The sequence below is a fragment of the Fukomys damarensis genome, unplaced genomic scaffold, assembly GCF_012274545.1.
Source record: "Fukomys damarensis isolate Sample0158 unplaced genomic scaffold, DMR_v1.0_HiC HiC_scaffold_7, whole genome shotgun sequence".
NCBI classification, from domain to species: Eukaryota; Metazoa; Chordata; class Mammalia; order Rodentia; family Bathyergidae; genus Fukomys; species Fukomys damarensis.
The window spans coordinates 43,287,155-43,310,154 of record NW_022900919.1 but is presented as its reverse complement, the minus strand read 5'-3'; the positions used below and the strand labels follow the sequence as shown (position 1 = coordinate 43,310,154).

Genomic DNA, 23,000 nt, shown 5'->3' with positions numbered 1-23,000 from the left:
CCCCCTCCCCCTCCTCCTCCTCCACTTTTGCTGCTGCCTCCCAAAGGTCAAAGGACAACTTGGTCGAGTAAACCAATCCTTCCACAAAGAGCCTGACACACAGTGAGCTCGAGATACACTGCTCAATTTGCTTTCCCCAGGCTCCAAGGATTAAGTGTCCCATAGGGGCCATCCCACTCCCTGCTCAGGTTCTGTGTACTCCAGAGAAAAGCATCTGCGGTCTTTCTGGGGTGGGGATGGGCTGCAGACTCCTGCACTTCTCCTGCCGCTGCGAATGCCTCCTTGTGATCTGTTTCTTCGGGGTTCAGGTGAACACCTCCTCTAGAGTAATCAGCCCTTCTTCATCTCCGTAATCAGTACCCAGTACTCTATGAGTGGTATGCAGTTCTTTGCAGTTGTTATGCAGCCCACTACGAACTCACTATGTAGCCTATGCTGGCCTCAAACTCATGGCAATCCTCCTGCCTCAGCTTCCCAAGTGCTGAATCACAGGCCTGCACCACCACTCCTGGCCAGTTTATCTTCTTAAACTACTGCTTCTTGTCTGTCATCCAGTGAGGGCTGGGCACCTCCTAGACTTCACTGCACCACTGTTCTGAAAGCAGGCAGCCAATGAAATGAGTGCCGATGTGAGTTAGCAGGGACTTTTCAGCCAGGATAGTGGCACACCCCTGTAATACCAGCACTGAGGGAGGTTGACAAAGGAGGGTCACAAATTCAAACACTGCATAGGCAATAAGCTCAGCATGGGCAACAAGATCTTGTCTCAAAACATTAAGGGACTGGGGATATAGCTTGCCAGAAAGGTCCTAGGTTCAATCCCGAGTATTGCGGGGGGGGGCAGTGCTTTCAGGTAGCTACTCTTCCTCCAAGTTTTCATTTCAATTGAAATTTCATTTCCATTTATTAATTAAAGTCAGGGTTTGGTATTAGTCCCTGAAGGGCCTTGACTTCCTGTTCAGCCCTGGATTATTAACATCATCACCAGGATCAGTAATGAGAGTTTCTGGAACAAAAGAACAGGTGTGACCCTTGAAGGCTTCACTGACCAGGAGGATTCATCAGAGACAAGGAAGTTAGGGGTGTAGCCAGTGGTAGAGTTTTGCCTTTCATTACATGAAGCCTGAGATTCCACTCCCAGCACAAGACACAGAGACAGAGCCTAGAATGGCCACTTGCTAGCTTGTTACCTTATCAAGGTACTTAGCATCACAAAACATCTGCTTTCCCAGCTGTAAAACTGTATAGTAATACTGTACCTATCTCCCAGGGAAGCTTCATAGTTAAGTGATGTGGAACTCCTAGCACAGAGCCAGGTTTTAGGAATGGTGGCCAGCCATGGGAAAACACAAACTTCCCTCCTGAAGTACGAGGGAACGCTCATTCTGAGGGTGTTCCTGGACATGGCACGAACAGATTTTGATGGTGTATTTTTGCGTACCTGACAAATGACATAGGACACCTTTAAAAGATTCAGAGGTGGGTTAGCCAGGATACTTTATCATCAGCAAGGGCTTTGATGGAAGTCATTTCATGGCTCCAGTCTCAAAGTGGGTGGTGTGGGTGTCACTGCACTCATACAATCTTAGGCTCTAAAAGGTTAGGTGACTTGCGAAGGTGGTTCCTGAATGTATCCCTTAGACTTAAGCCTAGATTTCCTTGCTTCACTGCAAATACTCTTTCCACAACCATGCACAGGTGAAGAGATTTGCTTTGGGACTTGGTGAGAAGAGAGAAGGTGTTCCAGGTAGGAGCATTTCATAAACAGGTGGAAAGATGGCTAGACATGTTTTGCTGAAGAAGAGAATTCATATAAAAGTAGCATAAAATAATGGAATTAAGGATGAATGTATTCTGGAAGGGCTGGGCTGTCAAGCTAAGAAATTCAAGCTGTATTAGGCTTGGGAAACCATTGACAATTTCAAAAGGGAGTACCATGATTCAGAGGAGCAATAAAATGGCAAGAAGCTTCTGAATCAAAACTCAGCTGGACTGGTTAAAGAAACTAATGCTTAACTTAGGGAATAAAAGACTTCTGGGAGGGAGAAGGGTGTTCCCTATACTTGGGAGAGAATATGATGACTACTGAATGAAGGAAGAAACAGGCTCATTTTATGTGGACTCATTTGAGTGGCTGGGGGTGGGGAAAAGCCCAGAGGATAGGTGAGAAGAAGCTCCAGGGCATTTTCGGTTCAAATGAAAGAGAACATTTTTGTCCTTTCAACACATTTTAATCTGAGTTTATTGGGAGCCCACTGCAACACCTGAACATGGTGTTGGGCACTGGGAACTGAGCAGGGACGGGTGAGGGGAAAATCCCCATCTCATGGAACTCAGAAGGGAAGTCACGACAACCCCAGAATTCAGTGTGGAGCCATAGCTGCTCTGTATTTCAGCACGGGCTGCCTTCACAGGCGGATGGGCTCTCCTCTTTAGAGTTGTCAGAAGAAAGGTAACAAGACAGGGACATCACCTGGACTGGCTGACTTTTCACGAGTCTGTGTTCCTGCATGTGTTGCAAAATCTTTAGAAGTCCTAAATCCCTTAATTAGAGGGAGAAAAAAGGCAAATGATCAATTAGGTTCTCTTTTTAAAAGCCCGCGTTTGCATGCCCTGTCTTAACTGGAGTCTAAGATGCAAAGCGCGTAGCCAAGCAGGAATTTCATCCTGCCAGTAGCTAAGTGACTCCACCTATGAATTGAAAATCATTTAGCTGAAATTGTGACACAGCCAGTAAATTATAGTCTGCCTGCTGGTGAAGGCTACAACCGTGGCTGTGGTGCAATCCTCCAGAAACTAACATTCTGTCCACGCAGGCCAGCCTGGCAGGGAAGTGCTAAGAGGGGACGACGAGGGAAACTGGCCGCTGACGTTTGATGCTCATCTGTCTCCGGGGGAGCCTCCTTGCTACTACTGAACTTCATTATGGCTCTGAGCCCCACAGCAGCCCTGGGGATTGGTGGGTCAGGATGATGAGGACAATGAAGCTCAAAGAAGTGAGAGGATTTGCTAAGGGCCATACAGTGGGCAGGCTACCGTGACTGGCTCTGAATCTGGGTCTTCTGAATCCGGCTTGGTGTATTTTTCTACCTTATCACACTGGAGACAAGGCCAATCAGCTACAGGTCCTTCCAAAGGAAGATCATATAGTCAGTGGTCGTACACCAGTGTCTAAACTTGTAGTTCCCCCTTGTAAAATATGTGACACTTGGGTCTGGGGGATCCTGAAGGATAATAGTAAATACTAACTTCTTACACTGTTGTGCTAATTGCAAAGTTTTATTCACTGAGTCCTTTAATGCTTATAACAACTCTACCTTGGATAAGGAAACAGGCTCTGAGAGGGGAAGTAACTTGGCAGAGCCAGAAAATATGTGAACCAGATCAATGCGATCTCAGGTTTCTCTCAAGGGCAGTGTTATCTACTGTCACCTCTGCAGGTCACTTTCTCAGATCACCGAAGGAATGTTCAGGGTCCAGTTCCTCTTGGCTCCCAGGCCAACAACAGTACCAATAACAATGAGTACAACAACCCTGCACAATGCAGGCCCTGCCCAGAGTCACAGCTAGTGCCAGGGCAGGAGCTAAAGCAACCCTTGAACTTCTCATCAGGGTTCAAGGCTCTTTCTATGCACTGATTCTCTCCTCTGTGTTGTCTGCCTGTGGCAGGTGCCAAGTCACCTCCCTAAGGCCACCAAGGCTTGTGAGAAATTGAGTTCCCCCGGCTCTAGACAGTGACCTCAGAGCCCAAGCAAATAGGCTACGGAGTGACTTAGCCATGGTAAGGATATCACGGCTGCATAACCTCAGGTTAACCCGTTAGACCTCCTCTGTACAAAGGCACCCGTGTCAGAGGGTTAAAGGGAACATGAGAAAGGGTAGCACAGGAGAGGTGGTAACCAGCATTTGCTCACAGTGAGCAGAGAAGGGATGTCGTTACAATCCCCATCCTTAACAGATGGATCAAGTCATTTATTCAAGTGTGTGTTTCTGCCATAGGTCCCTCCAGTAGGATGTGAATAACACAAGCCACCTGTACTTTTTACATGGCATCCTTCATCGAGGGCTGAACAAAAAAATCCCAGAACAGAGTAATGCGTATCTTAAACACTCTCGACTCCTTTTTTTGTGTGGCTCTAGGGATTTGGGGATTGAACCCAGGACCTTGTGCGTATTATGTGTCTCACACCCCTCATGCAAGTAGGAAATACTAACATATGTGTACAGTGAGAAAGGACTTCACTTTTTCTGCTCTGGGTCCTACAGAGGCACTTCCTTTACCCAGAAGGGACTTGCCAGTGTCCTCTCTGGGCAAGACACTTTCGAGAAAAGCACATCATCATTTCCTAAGCCCTACCATTCAGGAACTTGTTCACTTTTTTTTAAAATCATAAAAGCATTCTAGCTCACCTTCTTATCCCACCTCCCCCGACATTTATCCTAAGTTAGCCTTGCACAAGCACAATGACCTTCCATTGGGTGACAAGCATGTCGTAAGTGAAACGTTTACAGGCACTACAGGAATGACCTGGTGCCTCACCCATCTCATTAGAATTCTAATTGAGGTGTGTAGGAGAGGCTTCTATAAATGGTAAGGCAGTCTCTGAACACCATCTCTGTCATTCCCAGAGGAGCCCCAGGAGAGGCAGAGGAAGGCGGATCATGAGTGGTGAGTGTGTTGCACCCTCCAATAGACCCTTGCTGGAAGCCATTGTTTCTCCTGGGCCACTCTGTAAGACCAAGGTGGCTGGCAGAAGCAGCTACCTGCCTTGGGGACTCTGAAGGCTAGAACTTAGTATTTCAGGGTTCTATTCCAAAGTGGCTCTTCAGAATGGCTGCTGGTTCTGTCTAGCACATTGCAAAGGTGGCATAGATTGGAATGTAATTCTGAGTGATGGGCAGGGTGTCACACAGTTGGAGGTAACGTCCTCTTAGTCCTCTTAGTCCTTTGCCTTATTGATGCTTCTTTTACACATTGGTTGCCCCCTTTAAAGTCAAACCAGAAGGCACCCACTCCCAGTGTTTCTCAGTATAGTTTTACCAGCTGTTAGTAGTGGAGCAAAGAAAAGCACATCTCAGAGCTATAAGGGGTAAGACAATAAGAGCATGTAAGCAGAGTTGTAAGAAACCCTTGGTGTCGCTGAAATGTTCCTAAGTAAACTGCACATCCAGAAGCACCAGCAGGCTCTGTGATGTGCTGAATCCCAGTAGCAGAAGTAGCAGGGACGCCACGAGATCCTCACTGTCCCTTCCAGGCAAGGGAGTGAGAAAGAACAAGAAGGGCAGGTTCTTTGGCTCTGTGGGCACTGTCAGTTACTGTCGAGGATTTGGGCCCTTTGTTAATTAGTGCCCCTACTAAGTAGCCTGCTAATTATTGCCTGTCATGGGTCTTCAGACCAGAACGTTGACAGCAGCGATGCCAAACCCAAATAAGGCATTAGTCAAACCTGTAAACTACCATGACTGGCAATTTTGGACCACAGGAAGTTTTGCCAAAGATACTTCTGAGCCAGGTACAAAAGATGAATTCTGGCTACCTAAGTAACCACTGGTACCTACCAGAACCAGACAGTTACAAAAATGTCCCTTGGATGGGGGGGCGGTAGCTCAGTGGTGCCACCACCTGCCTCTTAAGAGCAAGTTCAATCCCCTGTACAAAAAAAAAAAAAAAAAAAAAAAAAAAAATACTTCCCCCCCAGCTACGTGAGTTCATGGGTGTGAGATGATAAAAAAAAAAAAAAAAAAAAAAAAAAAAAAAAATTACCCTTTCCTCCTATAAATAAACACCCTGCCTGGGATGCTCAGAAGAAGCACTCTGGGCACTACAGACTATCAAAAGGAGATGAGGTAGCTGTCATTTAGCCCTCTTCTCTCCCCTCAGAAGGAAGCTGAGGCCCCAAAACAGGTAGAGCCTTGCCAAGATCACACAGAAAGTTGGCAGCAGAGCTCGGCCAGGTCCCAGCCACTGTGAAATTTTTCCACTGTATTTTGCTGCCAGAGCTGAACTCACCCAAGAGTCCATGTGACACCTGGAACATAGGAAAGCAATTCTTAACATGTTTTCTTATTTGAGCTCTGTTACTAACTGCTGTATTGTTTCCTGCTACTGCTGTGCCCCTAGTTTATAAGACGAAGGGCTTAAATAGATGGACTTGGAGGCCCTTTCCAGGACTGGTTCTGCATCCACACAAGGTCACTCAGAACACGGAGAGGATAGGCCCCAGGATGTGCCCAGGCCCTAGAAATTTGTGCAGGACTTACGGTGGGACCACATGAACGGTGACATTGAAGAGGCCCTGGCATTCGTGGGCACTGAGCTCTTAGAGCCTAAACTGAGCAGAGATGTCCTACAATCACAAGAAAGTGTGTGGAGAGGCAGGTGAATACATCCAGTCCCTTAAATTTGGTGTCACTTCCTGGCTCAGCTCCTGGCCAACCCAGCTAGGAGAGGCTCTATGGGACTCTTAAGGAACAGGGCTGTGCCAGGCAGCAGGGGAAACATGAAGACAGACAAGGTGCAGTTTCTGCCCTTAGTGAGCTTTCAGTCTTGGTGACACCAGTTCATTAGTAACATGCAAGATGGACTGTAATTAAGCTACATGACAAATTCAAAGAATTAATGCTGGCTGGAACTTGGGACATGGAAGGCCCTGGGAAGTCTCTGATACTTGTTCATGGATGGTGAGCTGGGTTTAGTCTGGAGCAGTTTGTGGGATTAGAAGTATTCTGGACAGAGGGAATAGCAAAATAAGTGTGGGTATGTTGGTAGATGTGATCCAGGGGACAATCTGGATGATACATGTACTGCTTTGGGAGGACCCCTGTCCAGCTCTAATTTAAAGCCCTTGTTAAAACCAGAGGGCTCCAACTAGTCTGCCCATTGGCAGAGAGGGTTGCCTGGGCTGTGGATGGGATGACAGTGTGAAAGGAAGTCCTTGCAGTGAGCTGCAGTGTTATGGATCCCTAGAGTGGACAGGAGTGAAGCTGGGCACATAGATGCTGGGCTGCACTGGAGACAGAGCAGTGCCCACCCCAAAGCCTGTTATAGTCCTCAGGCACAAACCTGAACCTCAGAACTCTGCCTGTGAAGACCCAGACCTCTGTTCCACTGATGCTGTGTATCAGCTCTTACTAAATACTTTGCCAGGCATGGCACTGGCCTTGGCTTCAAGGATTCACCTTTCTGGCTTGCATTTCCTCCACCTTCAGAAGGTACATTGCCTTCTGGGCCTCTGGTTCTGCCACCAAATATTTTCTCTGGAGCTGAGACAAAAGTGGCTCTTTCTCCCATGGAAGCAGTGGGGAATTCTTCCGGGGATCCTGCCTCTATCTCTCGGTACATCTCATAGAATTTTCTTGGCTCTCTTCACATTCTTATTTCAGCTTAGCATCACTTGGGAACTGCTGTTTGTTTGGGAACCTGTTTTCTTCATGCCTTGGGCCTTGGGTTCTCAAGAAAAACCAAATGAGTTGAGGTTGACTTTCTAATCGAGGATGATTCCTAGAGATCCTCTCCATTAGGAGCCTCCCTACACCTAGGAGCACTTTCGCTCTCACCAGCCCCTCCATGCAACCCTAGGTCCTTTGCTTTTCTTGTCCCCCTGTACTTCTGACTTCCTGTGCTACCTCTGGCCTTCAGGGCTCTGCTGTGCACATAGGCGATCCTCCTGCTCCTCTTCCTCCCCAGGGCCTACAGGCCAGGCAAGGATGTGCACTGGTATTAGATTTCTTCCCTGTCACTTGGGGCAGGAACATAGCCTAGGTTTTTGTTGCTGTTTGGGGGGTTGTTTTGTTTTGTTTTTGCTGGTTTGGTTGGCTGGGTTGTTTGTTTTTTTGTTTTGTTTTGTTGCCTTTTTCTTTCTTATTTGCAGGGGAGAGGGTTAGTATTTTTGGTGCTGAAGTTAATTTTTTTTGTGCTTGCTAGGCAAAGCATTCTACCCGTCTTTGGTTAGGGAGAGAGAGATGTTTTTAAAGGAGTTCACAGTCCCTTCTCTTAGTCCTATTTTCCCCTATGTGAGAGGACAGCATGAGAGGACTGTGACTCCTCTCTTGCCCCCTCCTAGAGCCACTGTGCATCTCAGGTGAGACAGGTAATGTGAACAAGCTTCCTGAAGTGTATGATGGTACCAAGGCTTAAGGTACTGATTCTCAGTACTGGCTGTACATCAGAATCATTAGAAGAGCTTTTATTTAAAAAAAAAATCCAGTAGTGCCCTTAACCCAAATCCAATTAATTGGTTTGGGGTGGTCTTAGACTAGTGTAACACTCCCCACTGGGTTTCAGCAGGAGTAGTTTTAAGCCACTAAGAGATTCTAAACTCTCTTTGGAAGGGAAAAGGATAAGGAGTCTTCCCCTCCCCTTCTCTCACCCTGACCACATGATATATGGCCCAGGAGATGGCCCTTTCTCTCTGGCAGCTTCCAGGAACTGTACCTGAGTCACTGTTACCACGACCACACTGGGTAGCTACAGGGCAGTAGCTCAGTCATCCTTGGTCAGGCAAGGTCAATTTTTAGTCTGGACTTGGATTCTGATGTTGGGCAAATGGCTTCACCTGACTAAACTTCTAAATCCTTCATCTGTAAAATGGGTATAACAGCAGCATAGGGTGTTTGTGGCTATTAAAGGACATATTGCAGGTAAAATTCCTATAGTGTAGTGTCTGGCCCAGAAGAGGGCCTCGATGGCAGGCAGCTCATAAAAACTCCAAATCCTCCTATCCTCATGTTGTTTTTGCCGTTCTATTTTTCATCCCATGGCCTTTGTTCCAACCAACTCTGGAGGCCCCAGGACTGAGATGGATACAGCTGGGCCCCTAACATAACCATATAAGAAGGTTCAGGCCTAATTCCCCCCTTGTCCCTAGGGACAAAGAACACCACCCATCCAGGGCTTATTTTGCTTTGTCTCAGGGAGCCTTCCCAGTTCTGTTGGCCAACAGCCCCAGGCTTCCCACTGGATGGAGGCCAAGAAATTGTGCCACCTCTGCTTGGGACGTGAGTGAAAGCTAGAAGGAAATGGCACAGGCTAGAAAGAGAGGAGGAGAGAGAAGTTGGGACAGAGCAGGGACACAGGGGCATCCCCAGAGCCAGAGGCAGGCTGGCCAGGAGGTGGAGATGTGCCTATGCCCAGGGGCAGGGGGCAGGGGTGTGGCACTGGATGACGCATGGTACTTCCTTGACTAGCATCCGAGATCTGACTTCTGGGCCTTGCTGTGCTTCTAAACTACTGTGTCACCTCAGCAGATTGAGGGAGCCTCAGTTTTCTAATGTGTAACATGGGAATTTTGAATTCTACCACTGTCTTTCAAGTTGCCAGTTGTTCCTAACAGAATATTATGAAATTAGCTTAGGGGAAGGTGACCAGCATGGTTTTTGCTTTTGGTTTTGTTTTTTAATGAACAGAGGAAATCAGAATATATTCAGAATATATTTAGAATAAAATCAGAATATATTCTACATAGTAGAATTGGAATTTTTCATGAAACTTTGTGTCAGTTACAGATCAATGTATATGAGCACTGTGTAAAACATATTTCTTAATGTAGTCTCTATCAGAGAAAGCTCAAGCCAGGCATAGAGGCACATGCCTGTGAAGCCCTCACTCAGACACTGAGCCAGAAGGATCACAAATTCAAGTACAGCCTGGGCAATTTAGCAAGAGTCTGTTTCAATATTTTAAAAAATATATATGGGCTAGATGAATAGCCCAGTGCAAAAGTTCTGGGTTCCATCTCCACTACCAAAATAAAAAATCACTCAGGTAGATGATGTTTAGCATTTCTGTCAACTATAATTAACTCTAGATGTCTGTAAGGTAAAATACATCTTTATCTAGAAAAGGGACATGGGGAATAGGGTCTGGGCAAGTGTGTATCAATCATGCCACACTGGGCCACCTGCCAACAACTTTCACAGCAGGTGAAACTTTCTCCCTGTGTGCTGCAAGTGATTCGATTACAGAGCCAGGGTGGGCTGATAGGAGCCCATAGTAACCCCCTTTCACAGTTTGGCATCTTTCCTGTGCTATTCTCTTCACTTCTGCTACTTGTGAGCACAGACTAGGTAGGCAGAGGTCCACAGGTTCACATGGTGGTTCCATTTCGATGTGCGTGACTGTGAACAGCCAAGTAACAATGCTCTAGAAGAAGCAGGTGCACAGTTGATTTCCTCCTTAGGCAGTTCTGGGCCAGTAGGAGAACCGTGCAGTACTGGGGAGAGGGGCTGTGTCAGTCCATAACCCCCTCTCCCATCTCTAGGGCATATTCTTGCATGCTCTGAGTTGGCCACTTGAGCCTGTCCACATCTTACCCCACTCCAGACTGCAGGGTGGACAGGTTAAAGGCAACTGCCAACTGCTTTTTCTTTTAAATTCAGTTTATTGGTACATTTTAAACCAACTGCTTTTAAAGAAAGGTTTCCTCCAGTGAACTGAAAACAGATCTTCAAACAAAGTCTTGCCTATGAATATTTAGCAGTACTCTTCACAAAAGCCACAGGGTAGAAACAACCCAAATGCCCACCAGCTGATGAGCAGATATGCTATATTCATATAATAGGAGAGTGAAGTACAGGCACATCTGACAACAGCAATCAGCCTTAAAAACACTGTGCTGAGTGAAAGAAGTCAGGCCCAAAGGCTGCATGTGATGTGGCTCTATTGATATGAAATGTCCAGAACAGGCAAATCCACAGAGGAGGAAAGTAGATTAGCAGCTGTCAGGTTCTGGGAATAGGAGGGAATGGGCAGTGACTGCTAATGAATGGTTCTGGGTGGGAAACCAGGTGCCAGGTAGCAGTGATAGTTACATAACATTGTGAATGTACCAAGGGCCCCTGAATCGTACTGTAAAATGCTCAAATGGAGCCAAGTGTGGTGGCAGATTCCTCTCATTCCAGCATTCTGGGAGCTGACGTAACAGAATCCAAAGTTCAAGCCCAGCGTGGGCAACTTAGCAATTTTAAAGGATCCTATCTCAATATTAAAAAATTTAAAAGGGGACAAGGGGCTTGGGATGTGGCTCAGTGCAAAGGTGCTAGGTTCAATCCCCATGAGTACCACTAAGAGAAAAGAAACAATTTAAAAGGGTGATTTTTATGTTATGTGCATTTTACTGCAGTTTTTAAAGAAGGGGGAAAATGATTCCCTGGAAGTTAGTACACAGAATCTCTACTTACAAGTCGTTGACAAGCCCTTAGTGACATGACCTCTGAGATGCAGGGGAGCCCAGGAAACATACTGCCTGTTGATATGGAAGATTTTGTTGCCGGGAAAGACGGGGCCAGTGAGTACCAGGATAGAATTTAGCAGTCTCCGTCACAGCCAAACTGCCAATGGAACCGATATCCTCGGAAAAAAACCAAAATCTGAGAAATTGCCCATGGCCAAAACTGGATTTAAGCAGTGTCGCAAGGAGGTGAAACGGAATTGTGAGATGAGCACCGGGATGAGAGTCTAGAGCTGTTCTCTCTCAAGGGAATCACCCCCCAGGTCCCCAGGTGGCATGCCAGGAATAAGAAATAGTATTGATTCCCTGTGGGTTTTTGCTTTGTTTTGTTTTGTTGTCAGGAGGGTGGTGGTGATGCTAAAGATCGCACATGCTAGACAAGAACTATGCCACTGAGCTGCACCTCAGCCCCTCTTTTCCTTCTGCCAATTTTTAAGTGTCTGAGTTGATGAGTCAGTCATAGAAACAATAGGACACTGACTTCATCCCCTGCCTTCGTCTTTGATTATGTATGGTGTTGTTCTTCTGGATTGACCTCCTCTGGTAGTTCATCTTTCAATCTGTACTCACTGATAAATTGCTAATCACATTCTCATCCTCACTTTTTATTTGTTTGTTTGTTTGTTTGTTTTTGCAGTACTGGGGATCAAACTCAGGACCTTGCACTTGCGAGGCAGGTGGCAACACTGCTGAGCTAAATCTCCAGCCCTCGTCCTTATTTTTAAAGTGATAAATTAATTTTAGAGACTTAACAACAGATGAACTATACTTACAAGTTACTGGGTCTGATATTAAACAAATGTAAGAAAGTTAAGAATTCTCCCAGGCTGGTGCGAAAAACAACCCTGAGACTAAGGGATTGACATAAACTGCAAGTTTGAGAAGAACCTTAGATGGCTGGTTCCTTCTCTCCTTTCCCTTCCCACATTTCTGGCAGAGTAAACAAAGGGGTACAGGGCAAAGGACTTTAGGTAACCCATACAGAGGGTTACCAGATTCTTGATTTGGGGACTGGCAGAGCCAATTCTTAAGCTCAGGAGTGGTACAAGGATTGAAGGAGGTAGCCAGTGAGAGGAAAAAGGTTTCAGAAACTGCCCAGGAGCCATTATGCACATGTGCCCACCTGTTCCTCTCCAACCTTGGGGATGCCAAGGAAGCTGGCACCCCTTTTACATCTCCTCTGAGGACTGGGAACCTGGGAACACATTTCTTATCCTTCAGGTGCCCATTCTCTCCTGTTAGTTGGGAGACAAATACCTGGGGTAGATGATGAGTCATAAGGTTCCTCACCCCCAGAATAGGAAAACCAGGGACACAGTGACATGTTAGGGCCAATAAGAACTTCTGGTCTACTCTCAACTCTTCTAGCCACCAAAAGTGTAGAGGTTTCTTTTTCCCCCATACAGTACCAAGCAATTCTCCAATTAGCAGTGGACATCAACTGAGCTCAATTCTGACACTGTCTGGAGTTAGCACAGACCTCATAAATTAAAGGCTCAGCCCCACAAGACACCCCTCACTCCACATGCCAATCAAAAGTGCAGGTTATGGGAGGAGAATGTAGCTCAGTTGTGCCACCAGCAGCCTCACAAGCACAAGGGCCCGAGTTTGATCCTCAGAACAAAAAAAAAAAAGTTCACATTATAGCCAAAGATGGTGGTACCTGCCTGTAATCTTAGCACTCTGGGAGGCTCAGGCAGGAGGACTGCAAGCACAAGCCCATCCTGGCCAACTTATAGAATTAATGAGACACTGCCTCAAAAAGAAAAAAATCATTTTTTAACATAAGGGCTGAGGGTTTAACTCAGTTGGAAGGCCCTGGACTCAATCCCCAATACCAAAAAAAAAAAGCAAGATCATTACTTGTACTTCTGACTGATTGGCTATCAAATTCCTCAGGTTTGAGGATTTGCCGGAGCTCCTCACAACTTGGGAAAGCAGTTTGGTAGCATCACTTTGTTATAAAAGGCTACAACCCAGGAAAAGCCAGGCAGAAAAGATGATGGGATGAGGTGTACCCGCCCACACCTCTGTTTCACCACATGGAAACCCAAACTTTGGGATCTTTTTTTTTGGTACTGGGGATCGAATTTGGGACATTGTACTTGTGAGGCAGGCGGCAGAACCACTGAGCTAAATCCCCGGCCTCCTTTGGGGTCTGTATGGAGGGTTCATCAGATGAGCATGATGGATTGAATCACTGATCATTGGTGATGAAGGTCATCTCCCTTCCCTGCAGTTGAGGGGCTTGGGGGTGACAGTTCCAACCCTCTAATCCCATGGTTGCCCTGGCAGCCGTCACTCATCTCATCATGAAAAGATACTCATCATTTCTAATATTCCAAGAGTTTCAGAAGCTATGTTCTAGGTCTTTTCAGGCAGAAACCAGAGACATATTTCTTATGGTGTCACACCTGGAGCTCTGCCAGCTCCTAGGTACAGGACTACAGATTAAAGTCCTTTGTCTGAGCCTCAGTTTCCAGTTGTGAGATTTCATCAATGATGTATATAGACTATTTTTCATACTGTCAATTGTGGTTGACATACTACAGGCCGATGACAAATGACAGTCCTCCCTGTCCTCCCCTCCAACTCAGAGAAGCCATGAATATCCCAAACACCTTCATGCAGAAAGGGGCTCCATGCCACTGACTCTCATGCCTGGTGTCTGGACTACAGAGACAGAGAGCGTGGGCTCTTGGGCCAGACTCAGGCTACATGGCTGCAGTCATCCTTTAAGGAGCAGGTGACCGGGACTGAGGCTTCTCCACACCTTGGCTTCCTCTGCTGTAAAACAGAGGACTGCACATGCCCAGCTCACAGGGTTAATGGGATGGTGACTGGCACACAGATGCCCAGTAAACATCAGCCAATGATGTGATCATCGCCACCACAATCACTTCAGGTCTAACCTAGCAGGTCATGCAAAGTACACCTGTCTCCCTTCTGCTGGTTGTCCATTGTGGAAGGGACAGTGCTCTGCAGCCTAGGCACACTGGAGCTCAGGCTTTTCCTGGCCATTATCCCAAAGGACAAGTCATTAATTAATCTTTGGGATGAATGGAGGAGTCCTCTGCTATGCATCATAGCCACGGCAAAGAGTGTACAACCTTTGGTAGCACAAAGAAGGGCAAGGGCCCTTTGGAGGGAAAGCAGGTGCCAGCTGCAGACAGAGTTCCTCCTACTCCCTTTCCTCACCCCTGTGCTGGGCCGAGGACCATCTGGAGGCACACTTTCTGCTCTCAGAGGCTTCGTGTTCTAGATGATCCAGCCTTCCCTGGAGAAGGATATGTATCCCTTTAGGTTTGGAAAGAGGATGAAAATTATGTTCCACAGAGCCATTCTTTGTTCTAAAACAAGACCAAGAGTAAATCTCTACCAAATCCTAACTTCTGGGATGCACGGTTTAAAAAGGAGGGATCATTGTCCTAGAGAGACACAGCACCCAGTAGCCTGTCTGTACCAGTCAAATGGATCTCAGCATGAGCCAGTTTCAGATGTGAGCTCGTCCTTCTGGACAACTATGTACAGGAATGCTCATCTTTTCTCCCTCCCTCTGTTCTTCTTGTCCTCCCTTTCCTTGGCAGTCAATAGACTTTTTTGTTAATTGATGAATGTTTTCACTTTCCTGAAGTTGTACAAAAATGTACTGATTTTTTTCTTTCAATAAATATTTTTGAATAAATGAACATATGAATGGGAGGGTGCATGAATGGATGTGTCTGCTGGTGTCCAGTCACATCTTGAGCTGCCTTTCCAGCAGCAGTATGTGACCCACCACCCCAAAGAGACAGGGAGAGTTTCTGCCTGGTCTCCATAGCTGCTTCAAGGAGAGCCCCTCCTAGTCCACCCTGGCCCTCTACTCAGTCCTGTCCCTCCTTCTGCTCTCCTTCCTCCCAGGCCTCTGTTCTAGCCAAGTAACACACCTCACTCTTCTGGTCCTTCCAGGCCTCTCCTCTCTGACGGAATGTGGCCTCTCTCCTGGCACCTGACAAAATGTTCTTCCTTCATGGCCCAGGGTGCTCTTCCATCTTTTAAAGTTTAAATTTATTGTTCAGTTGATAAATAAAAACATAAAAATTGTACATATTTATGAGATACCATATGATATTCTGATACATGCAAATATTGTATAATAGTTAAATCAAGTTAATCATATCTATCTCCTCAAACATTTATCAACTCTTCATAGTGAAAACATTCAAAGAACTTCTTTTGAGTTTTAAGGGTGCAGGGGATTGTTACTGGGGAAATAAACCCAGGGCCTTTCACACAGAAATCCATTCCAGACCTTTTTAAATTTTTGTTTTGAGGCAGGGTCTAAAGTTGCCCAGACTGGTTTTAAACTTTTGGTCTTCCTACCTTATCCTCCCAGAGGGGTGGTAATATAGGTTTGTGCCACTATACCCAGCTTCAAATAATTTGTTCCGCTCAACTAACTATAATTTAAAACCCACTGATCAACCCTTCTTATACGTCCCTCCTCCCCACCACCAGTCTCTGATAACCACAAATCTACTCTCAACCTCAATGAAAGCAACTTTTCATAGTCCACTTGAGTGAGGTCATACAGTATTTGTCTTTCTGTGCCTGGTTTATTTCACTTAACATAATGATCTCCAGTTCCCTCTATGTTGTCATAAGAGACAGGATTTCATTCATTTTATGGCAGAGTACTACTCCATTGTATGTAGATACAATAACAATTGTCTTCATTATTCATTAGCTGATGTATGCTTTAATTGTTTCCATATCTTGGCTATTGCAAATAGTGTTTCAATAAACACAGGAATGCAAATGTCCCTTTGACATACCAATTTTATTTCTGTTGGACTTTTATTATACCCAGTAGTGGTTTGCTGGATTATGTGGCAGTTCTAATTTTAATTTTTTTTCTTTTTCCTTTTCTTTTTTGCAGTAGTGGGGTATTCAACACAGGGTCTTTACACTGAGTATATCCCTAGCCCTTTCTTATTTTTTTTATTTTTGAAACAGAGTCTCACTAAATTGCCAAGGTTGACTTCTAATTTGCAATCCTTCAAACTCAGCTTCCCAATTTTAATTTTTTGAGGAACTTCCTCTTGTTTTCTACAGTGGATGCACTGATTTACATTTCCACCAACAGTGTGCTCCCTGTTCCCTGCATCCTGACCACTTTTTATTGCCTTTTGTTTTTTGAGGTTTTTTTCATGTAACTTTTGGCCATTTGCACGTCTTCTTTTTAAGGCTCAGCATTTCAGAGAAGCCTTTTTGGACCCCTACATAGTCCTGGCTGGGAGGGAGTGATTTTCTCCTCCCTGGGTGCCTCATTTGGGTGGGGTGGATTCGCCTAATCTGTCATGCATTATCATTTATACTTGACTGTAGTCAGGTTTTTTTCTGTCTTTGTCTATGTATTCCTTCATTTATGTATCTGGTCATCCGAATACAGTCAATCAATGAGCTGGGCATCAGAACAAAACTCGGGAAGGCACAGTATGATGGAGAGATGAACATATAAAATAGATGGTGTCCAACCCTGCATGTGCATCACATCCACTGTACTTGTGACCTCGCAATGAAGACAGAGACTTGTTTGGTTTGCAGAAGAATAGGTGACATAACATCTCAAACATAGCTCGAAAGAATAGATTTCTCAACAGTTATGTAAGCCAAACTCCTCATGCATCATGGTAGCTCATAAACCCTGGGGAGTTTAGCTCAGTCACTTCCACAATCACATGCGAAGAAGAGGGTGAGTTTCAAGACATTTGTCCTCATGGTCTTCTAGGATGGACCAAACAGCAAGCCCAGTGATGAATATGACATGTCCTCCTCCTCAGTTCTGTCCTGGCCTCTGTCCACAAAGCAAAGAGAAATGCTAACAGCAGACAGGACAAGGTGCTCTAGTGACATAGTCCTGGCTGGCTGGGAGAAGCTTCCCTGAGTGCCATTCTCTAAGGCCACGGTTACTCTGTGGAATTGGAAGTCCCTACAGAGAGAACAGTGTGTGGAGAGCTCCACTGAGCCAGATGTGGTGGTGCAAGGCTACAATCCCAGTGACTCAGAAGGCTGAGGTAGGAGGATCCCGAATTCAAGGACAGCCTAGGCTACTTAGGGAGATTCCCAGAGAAGAGAGGATGAGGGAGAGGGGTAGGAGAGAGGCTCCGGGCATTTCTGTTATCTCAAGTCATGTGACTTAGGGAATCTGCATCTGGAAAGGTTGAATGGGAATAAATTGTTATTCTTGCTACCTAGGATCAAAAGTCTTTGGGTTTTATTGTGATTCCTTCCAAAAGTTGGGCTCTGCTGACATAACTCACCAATACCTGCCTTTTGGGTATCTTGTACTTATTCCCCTCAACCCCTATCTCCCAGGACTTCAGGCTCTGCTTTCTGTCTCGCAGCTTTAGAGCTCCACAATGTCGACTGGCAGGTGGCCAACAACCGGCGTGCACATCACACAGGACAGTTCTCCACCCGGGAGGTCATCTTGCGCAGAGGTCAAATATTTAAAGCATTAATGCTCTTTAACCGTGCACTTGACTCTGAAGAAGGTCTGAATCTCACAGCTGAAACAGGTACCTGCTCACCTCCCCTATCACACACACATCCACCTGAGTAGCCCTTGGTATTTTGCACCTCAGAAGGATGGCAACTAGGTCATCAGGCTCTGGGCTCAATCCCAGCTCTGCCATGGATTCAGTGTGACCTTGGGCAAGTAGCTGCCCCTCTCTGAGCCTGAGGCCTCTCTAGTTACTTCTGGCTTTGTAATGAGGTTCTTCACTGGATGAGGTGCCCCAGAGAGCTTCTGCAGTTGTATGGGAGCATGTTCTGACCCTATGGTCTGACCAGAATTCCTTGGCTTCCTGCAGGTCCTAACCCCTCAGAGTCAGCCAGGACGAAGGCCACATTTCCTGTCTCCAGGGGGAGAAGGACAGGTGGCAGCTGGGCTGCAGAGGTCGTGGAAAATAATGGCAATGCTCTGACCATTGCCATTTACAGTCCTGCCAGCGCCCCCATTGGATGGTACACACTGAGCCTTCAGATCTCCTCCAAGGGCAGGGTCTCCTCTGTGAAACTTGGGACATTCACACTGCTCTTTAATCCCTGGCTACAAGGTAAGTCTCTAACCACCCACACTACCAGCCCTGATCTAAGCAGTGAGTATGGAAAGAAGATGGGGAAATGCTGTTCATGGGCTTAGGATCTATAGGAACATATTTTTGGATCATGGAAATATCAGTGAAGCCACAGATCATATCTACCACTAACTAGCTGTGTGCTTCTGAACAGTCATCTCTCTGAACCTCAAATTCCTCCTTATAAATGTTGTTTCAGTTGTTTCCTGTGGGGTATCTATGAGCTTTTACAAACTTCAGAGCATGGTTAATTATAAGAGACAATGACTACAGTACAATTCTTCAGTATTGTAGCTTCTTCCCTGAAAAAGCAAGTGTCTTATTCCTGAGATCTCATTTCCAGTCCCCTAGAACAGCCTAGCTTCTCTTCCCAATCCATAGTTCCCTGTGAGAGTTGAAAGCATTAAAGAATCAATCTTCATTCCTTGGTGGAGTTTGGGAGATGGGCCAAAGGTGGGCTTGTTCCAACCCCACACTAGGAGCAGGCAGGAAGACCAATCTTGTTAGTTTTCTGTGGGATTATAGTCCCTGGTATTTACTCTTTGTGTCAAACAGAGGATGATGTCTTTATGAGTAACCAGGCTGAGAGACAAGAATATGTTGAGGAAGATTCTGGCATCATCTTCGTGGGCAGCACAAATCGAATTGGCATGGTTGGCTGGAACTTTGGACAGGTAAAAGAGTCATAAGGAGGCTAAGGGTAACAACTCTTTTATACAAGAAGTTCAGCAGCTTGCCCCACAGATCACCCCTGTTTCTGTCCATTTGCAATTCATTCATTCAGAAGACATATACTGACCACTTACTGTGTACCAGACCCCAAGCTATACACTAAAGGTATAGGAAATGAACAAGATCTTCTGCTTTCAGAGGGTCACAATCCAGTGGGCAAGACAGACACATAACTCAATCAATGCAGTAAAATACTGTTGGTGCCCTGATACATAAATAAGTATCCTCGGGACAATGACATAGCTTCTCTTATTCACTGTAAAAAATGTGATCAAATGTCTCTGCTGTGTGCACTTGGCTTTTCAAAACCATAGCCTCTTTGACCTATATATTACTTTGATCTACATCTGAGTCCAGAGATTTCCCATATTTGCTCAGCTTAGAAACCTTCAGGGATGTCTTTGCACCTTTTCCTTTTTATTCCCAGATGATAAATAAAGGTACTAGAATGAAGCATGGGGCGCCTGAGATGTCCAGGAGGGCACAAACAAGGACACGCTTCATCCTTTCTAGGCCCCATTCTACAGTCAGCCAAGCCAGTCTGCAATGTCTTCTCTGTTAGGTTTTATAACCAACTTCATTAGAAAGAATAAAAGGAAAAGACAGGCAAGGGCAGATGAAGAGAGGCATGGCATGGTTTGGGGAGTTTTTAATCAAGGACCAGAGGCAAGGGAGTCTGAGAGCTGGTTTGGAGACGAGGACTCCAAGCTGAAGGGAAAGTAAATGTAATGACTTTATGGCAGGAGTAGCCAGTGTGAGAAACAATTGCTTACCATAAGCCTCATTTTGTGAAAATGTCTTCAGATATGTTTTTCAGTGACATATTCTACCTTTAGTACCACTTTCCCAGGGATCTAAATAATATGCTCAAGACCACAATCAGAGATAGACAGTGACTTTGAGGAGAGGTTGGCCCACCCCCTCATTATGCAGATAGAGAAATCAAAGCCAGGCAGGCTGTGCAACTTGCTCCCAAATCTACGTCTGTGGCAGCAAGGGAGTAGACCTAGCCCTCCTCTCTCTTGCTCATTTTGGGAGAATGAGTACAGGATCTCATGGACAGTGAGGACTCAGGATGAGTTCTCAGGGTAAAAGCTGGGTATAGTGGCTCTTCTCCAGGAGCTCTCAGTTCTGGAGTTCATAGGATGAAAGAGCCTGACAAGTTTATGGTTCTCACCATTGTGGCTCCTATTCCCTTAATTAGCTGACACTAACTATCATTTCTTTCATCATAACATATGGTCCCATTTTGAACAGTATGAAGAAGACATTCTGAATATCAGCCTCTCCATATTAGATAAGAGTCTGAATTTCCGACGTGACCCTGCTACTGATGTGGCCCGCAGAAACGACCCCAAATATGTTGGCCGGGTGCTGAGTGCCATGGTGAGTGATAGGAAAAGGATAATGACATGTTGTTACCATGCGATGAACAGGTTAACTACATGAAATCTACAATGTCACCTTAAGGGAACCTCACCAAATACAGTTGGTGGCTATAACCATTCCATTTTGCCAATGCAGAACAGGAGGATCCTCTAAGTTCAAGTGCTTTCCCAAGACACAGTGAGTGGGTGGCAGGTAGAGGCAGAAACTAAACCCAGGTCTGGTGGATTCCAAAGCCCTCTCTGCTGTACAGTGAAGCTCTTCTCAGATGAGAAGGGAGCTTGCCTTATGGGTGACAACCAGGGATGGGATATGAGGGAAGAAGGATGCAAAGTGAGGACTCTGTTATCTTGGGGCCTCCTGGGGAGGAAGGCACATCCCCTAGTGAGCTTGAAGCGCTAACCTCCTGTGCTGTAGTACAGCTCCTCTGCACCACAGAGCACAGAATCGTCAGGATAGGAAGGCAGCAGGCTGTCCTGTTCCTCATGCAGATGTGGAAAGAACCTCAGAAAGCAAACTTGACTTGTGACTAGCTCACCTCCTCTGGCTCTGCACTCAGTGTGTAGACAGTGCCCCCACCAAAAAGTGACCAGACCAACTTGCTCAAAAGTTACAAGTTGAAAGCTGAAAGTTAAAGTGAGTCCCTTCCTTTTAACTTCCTTGAACTCTAAAAAAGTACCCAGAAATATTTTTTATTTCATTTTCTTTTGGGTCATAGTTTAGGCATGTCTTGGCCTCTTTACTTTGAAATGGATAATTTCCAAGCTAACAAGCTAGTTACTTGGATAAAATTCCAGAACATTCATCTGCATGATAAATATCAGAGGTTCATCAGAGGGCTTTTTGAGAAATTTGGATCTGGAACAGAGGTGTTCAGGAGGGGTACAAGGTGGGCCCAGAAATTTTGGGGTTCCTGAGATCCATGAGGACCAGGGCAGACAGGAAAAGGGACAAAGAGGAAGAGTTTTCAGGCTAGGCTTTGGAAACTAAATTTTGAGGAAAAGGCTACATTAAACTGAGGCAGAGGTTAAGCAAAGCTGGCGCTCAGAGCACGGGAAGCTGAGCCTCCTCCACCCAGGAGAGAGTGGGTGGAGCAGCTGCTCCTGGACTGCTGACTCACTCTCAGCCTGGGGACAAACCACTTTATCTTGGAGCCAGTTTCCTCGGAACACCTCTCTGATGCTCCCTCCAGACCTCCCTGGGCTGGGCCAGTAGCTAATTATGGCCTATGGGGCTTTGAAATGCTCAACTTTCAGCCAGAGATGATCCAGTTGATTAAATCTCCAGAAAAAGGCACCATCTTGCCTGCTCCTGGGATTCCAGCCCAGGCATCCTCAAAGGGTTAGATACCTCCCCTCACTGGACCCAGGGGCTGGAGTAGGCTGGGCCCGGCCTATTCAGACTGTCCATTCTCACAGACCTTGCCAAAGGGATGGGACTCACAGGAGAGGGCAGGCCTTGAAGGCCCTGCTTCTGCTTCTCACTGTGCAATTGGGATGAATGACAGAGCTTCATAGACCGAAAACTTCACTGCCCTTGAGCATTTCCCCATTCCCCTGCCCTCCCTTCAACCCCTCCACCCCCTTCATCTACAAAGACTGTTTCCACTTTTTTTCATTTTTTCATATTAGTTCCATTCCCTTCTTTCCTTTCCCCTACGCCTCTCACTTCCCCTTCCCCTTTGCACCTTTTCTTCCTATTTCACATTATCTAGTATACCTTTTAGTCCTTATTTACACTTTTCAGTTTCTCTAGTGTGAGAAACTATTCTGTGTTTATACATGTGTGTCCTATTTCACTTAAGAGCATCATCTCAATGTGCATCCACTTAGCTATAAATGTCTCTACTTTCTTGTTCTTTATGGCTGAATAGTATTCCATTTTATTAAGAAAAACACATTTTCTTTACCCAGTCTCCCATTGTCTTTTAATTTTTTATTATGAAAAAAAAAATGTCTCCCTAAAAGGAAAAAGAAAAATATAGTAAATTCCTGTGTCCTCATCACCAACCTCAGCATTGGCCTCCTCAAGGCTAGTCTAATTTCATTTCTTACCTTCTCCACCACAGATCATTTGCTAAATCCCAGACTTTGCATCCTTTGACATCATTTCACTTATAAATATTTTTATGTGTCTCTTAAAGGTAGTAGAACTCAGGTCTCTTGAGTCCTAAACTAGCACTGTTTTCACACTGCACCATGGTTCTTTATACCTGAACTATATCCTAAGTTAAATGAAGTCATGAACAAAGGATGAATGAATGAGTAAATTAATTAATTAATTACAATGTTCCATTTTTATTCTTTCCAAAAAGTTATGTGCTAAAGTTCTAAAATGGCCTTTTTGAAACATCCATACACAAAAAGGATTTTCAGGTCACAAACCCCTAAGCAGACAGACATGTGTGATATAGCTCCTGAGTTCTTTCCTTTAAGAACTCGTGGGCCCGGGACTTAGCTCAGTGGTTCTGCCACCTGCCTTGCAAGCTCTAGGACCTGAGTTGGATCCGTGGTACAAAAAAAAAAAAAAAAAA

At 45.6% G+C, this 23,000-nt stretch overlaps 1 protein-coding gene across 1 annotated transcript in view; it reads left to right on the top strand.

Moving 5' to 3' along the window:
• Nucleotides 1-23,000, top strand: part of Tgm3 (transglutaminase 3) — a 94,855-nt gene that overhangs the window by 48,201 nt on the left and 23,654 nt on the right. Inside the window, exons 5-8 of the mRNA XM_019205540.2 lie at nt 17,586-17,788; nt 18,083-18,328; nt 18,905-19,023; nt 20,339-20,467. Of these exons, the coding sequence (XP_019061085.2) occupies nt 17,586-17,788; nt 18,083-18,328; nt 18,905-19,023; nt 20,339-20,467 (697 nt within the window). The remainder of the gene's footprint in view (nt 1-17,585; nt 17,789-18,082; nt 18,329-18,904; nt 19,024-20,338; nt 20,468-23,000) is intronic.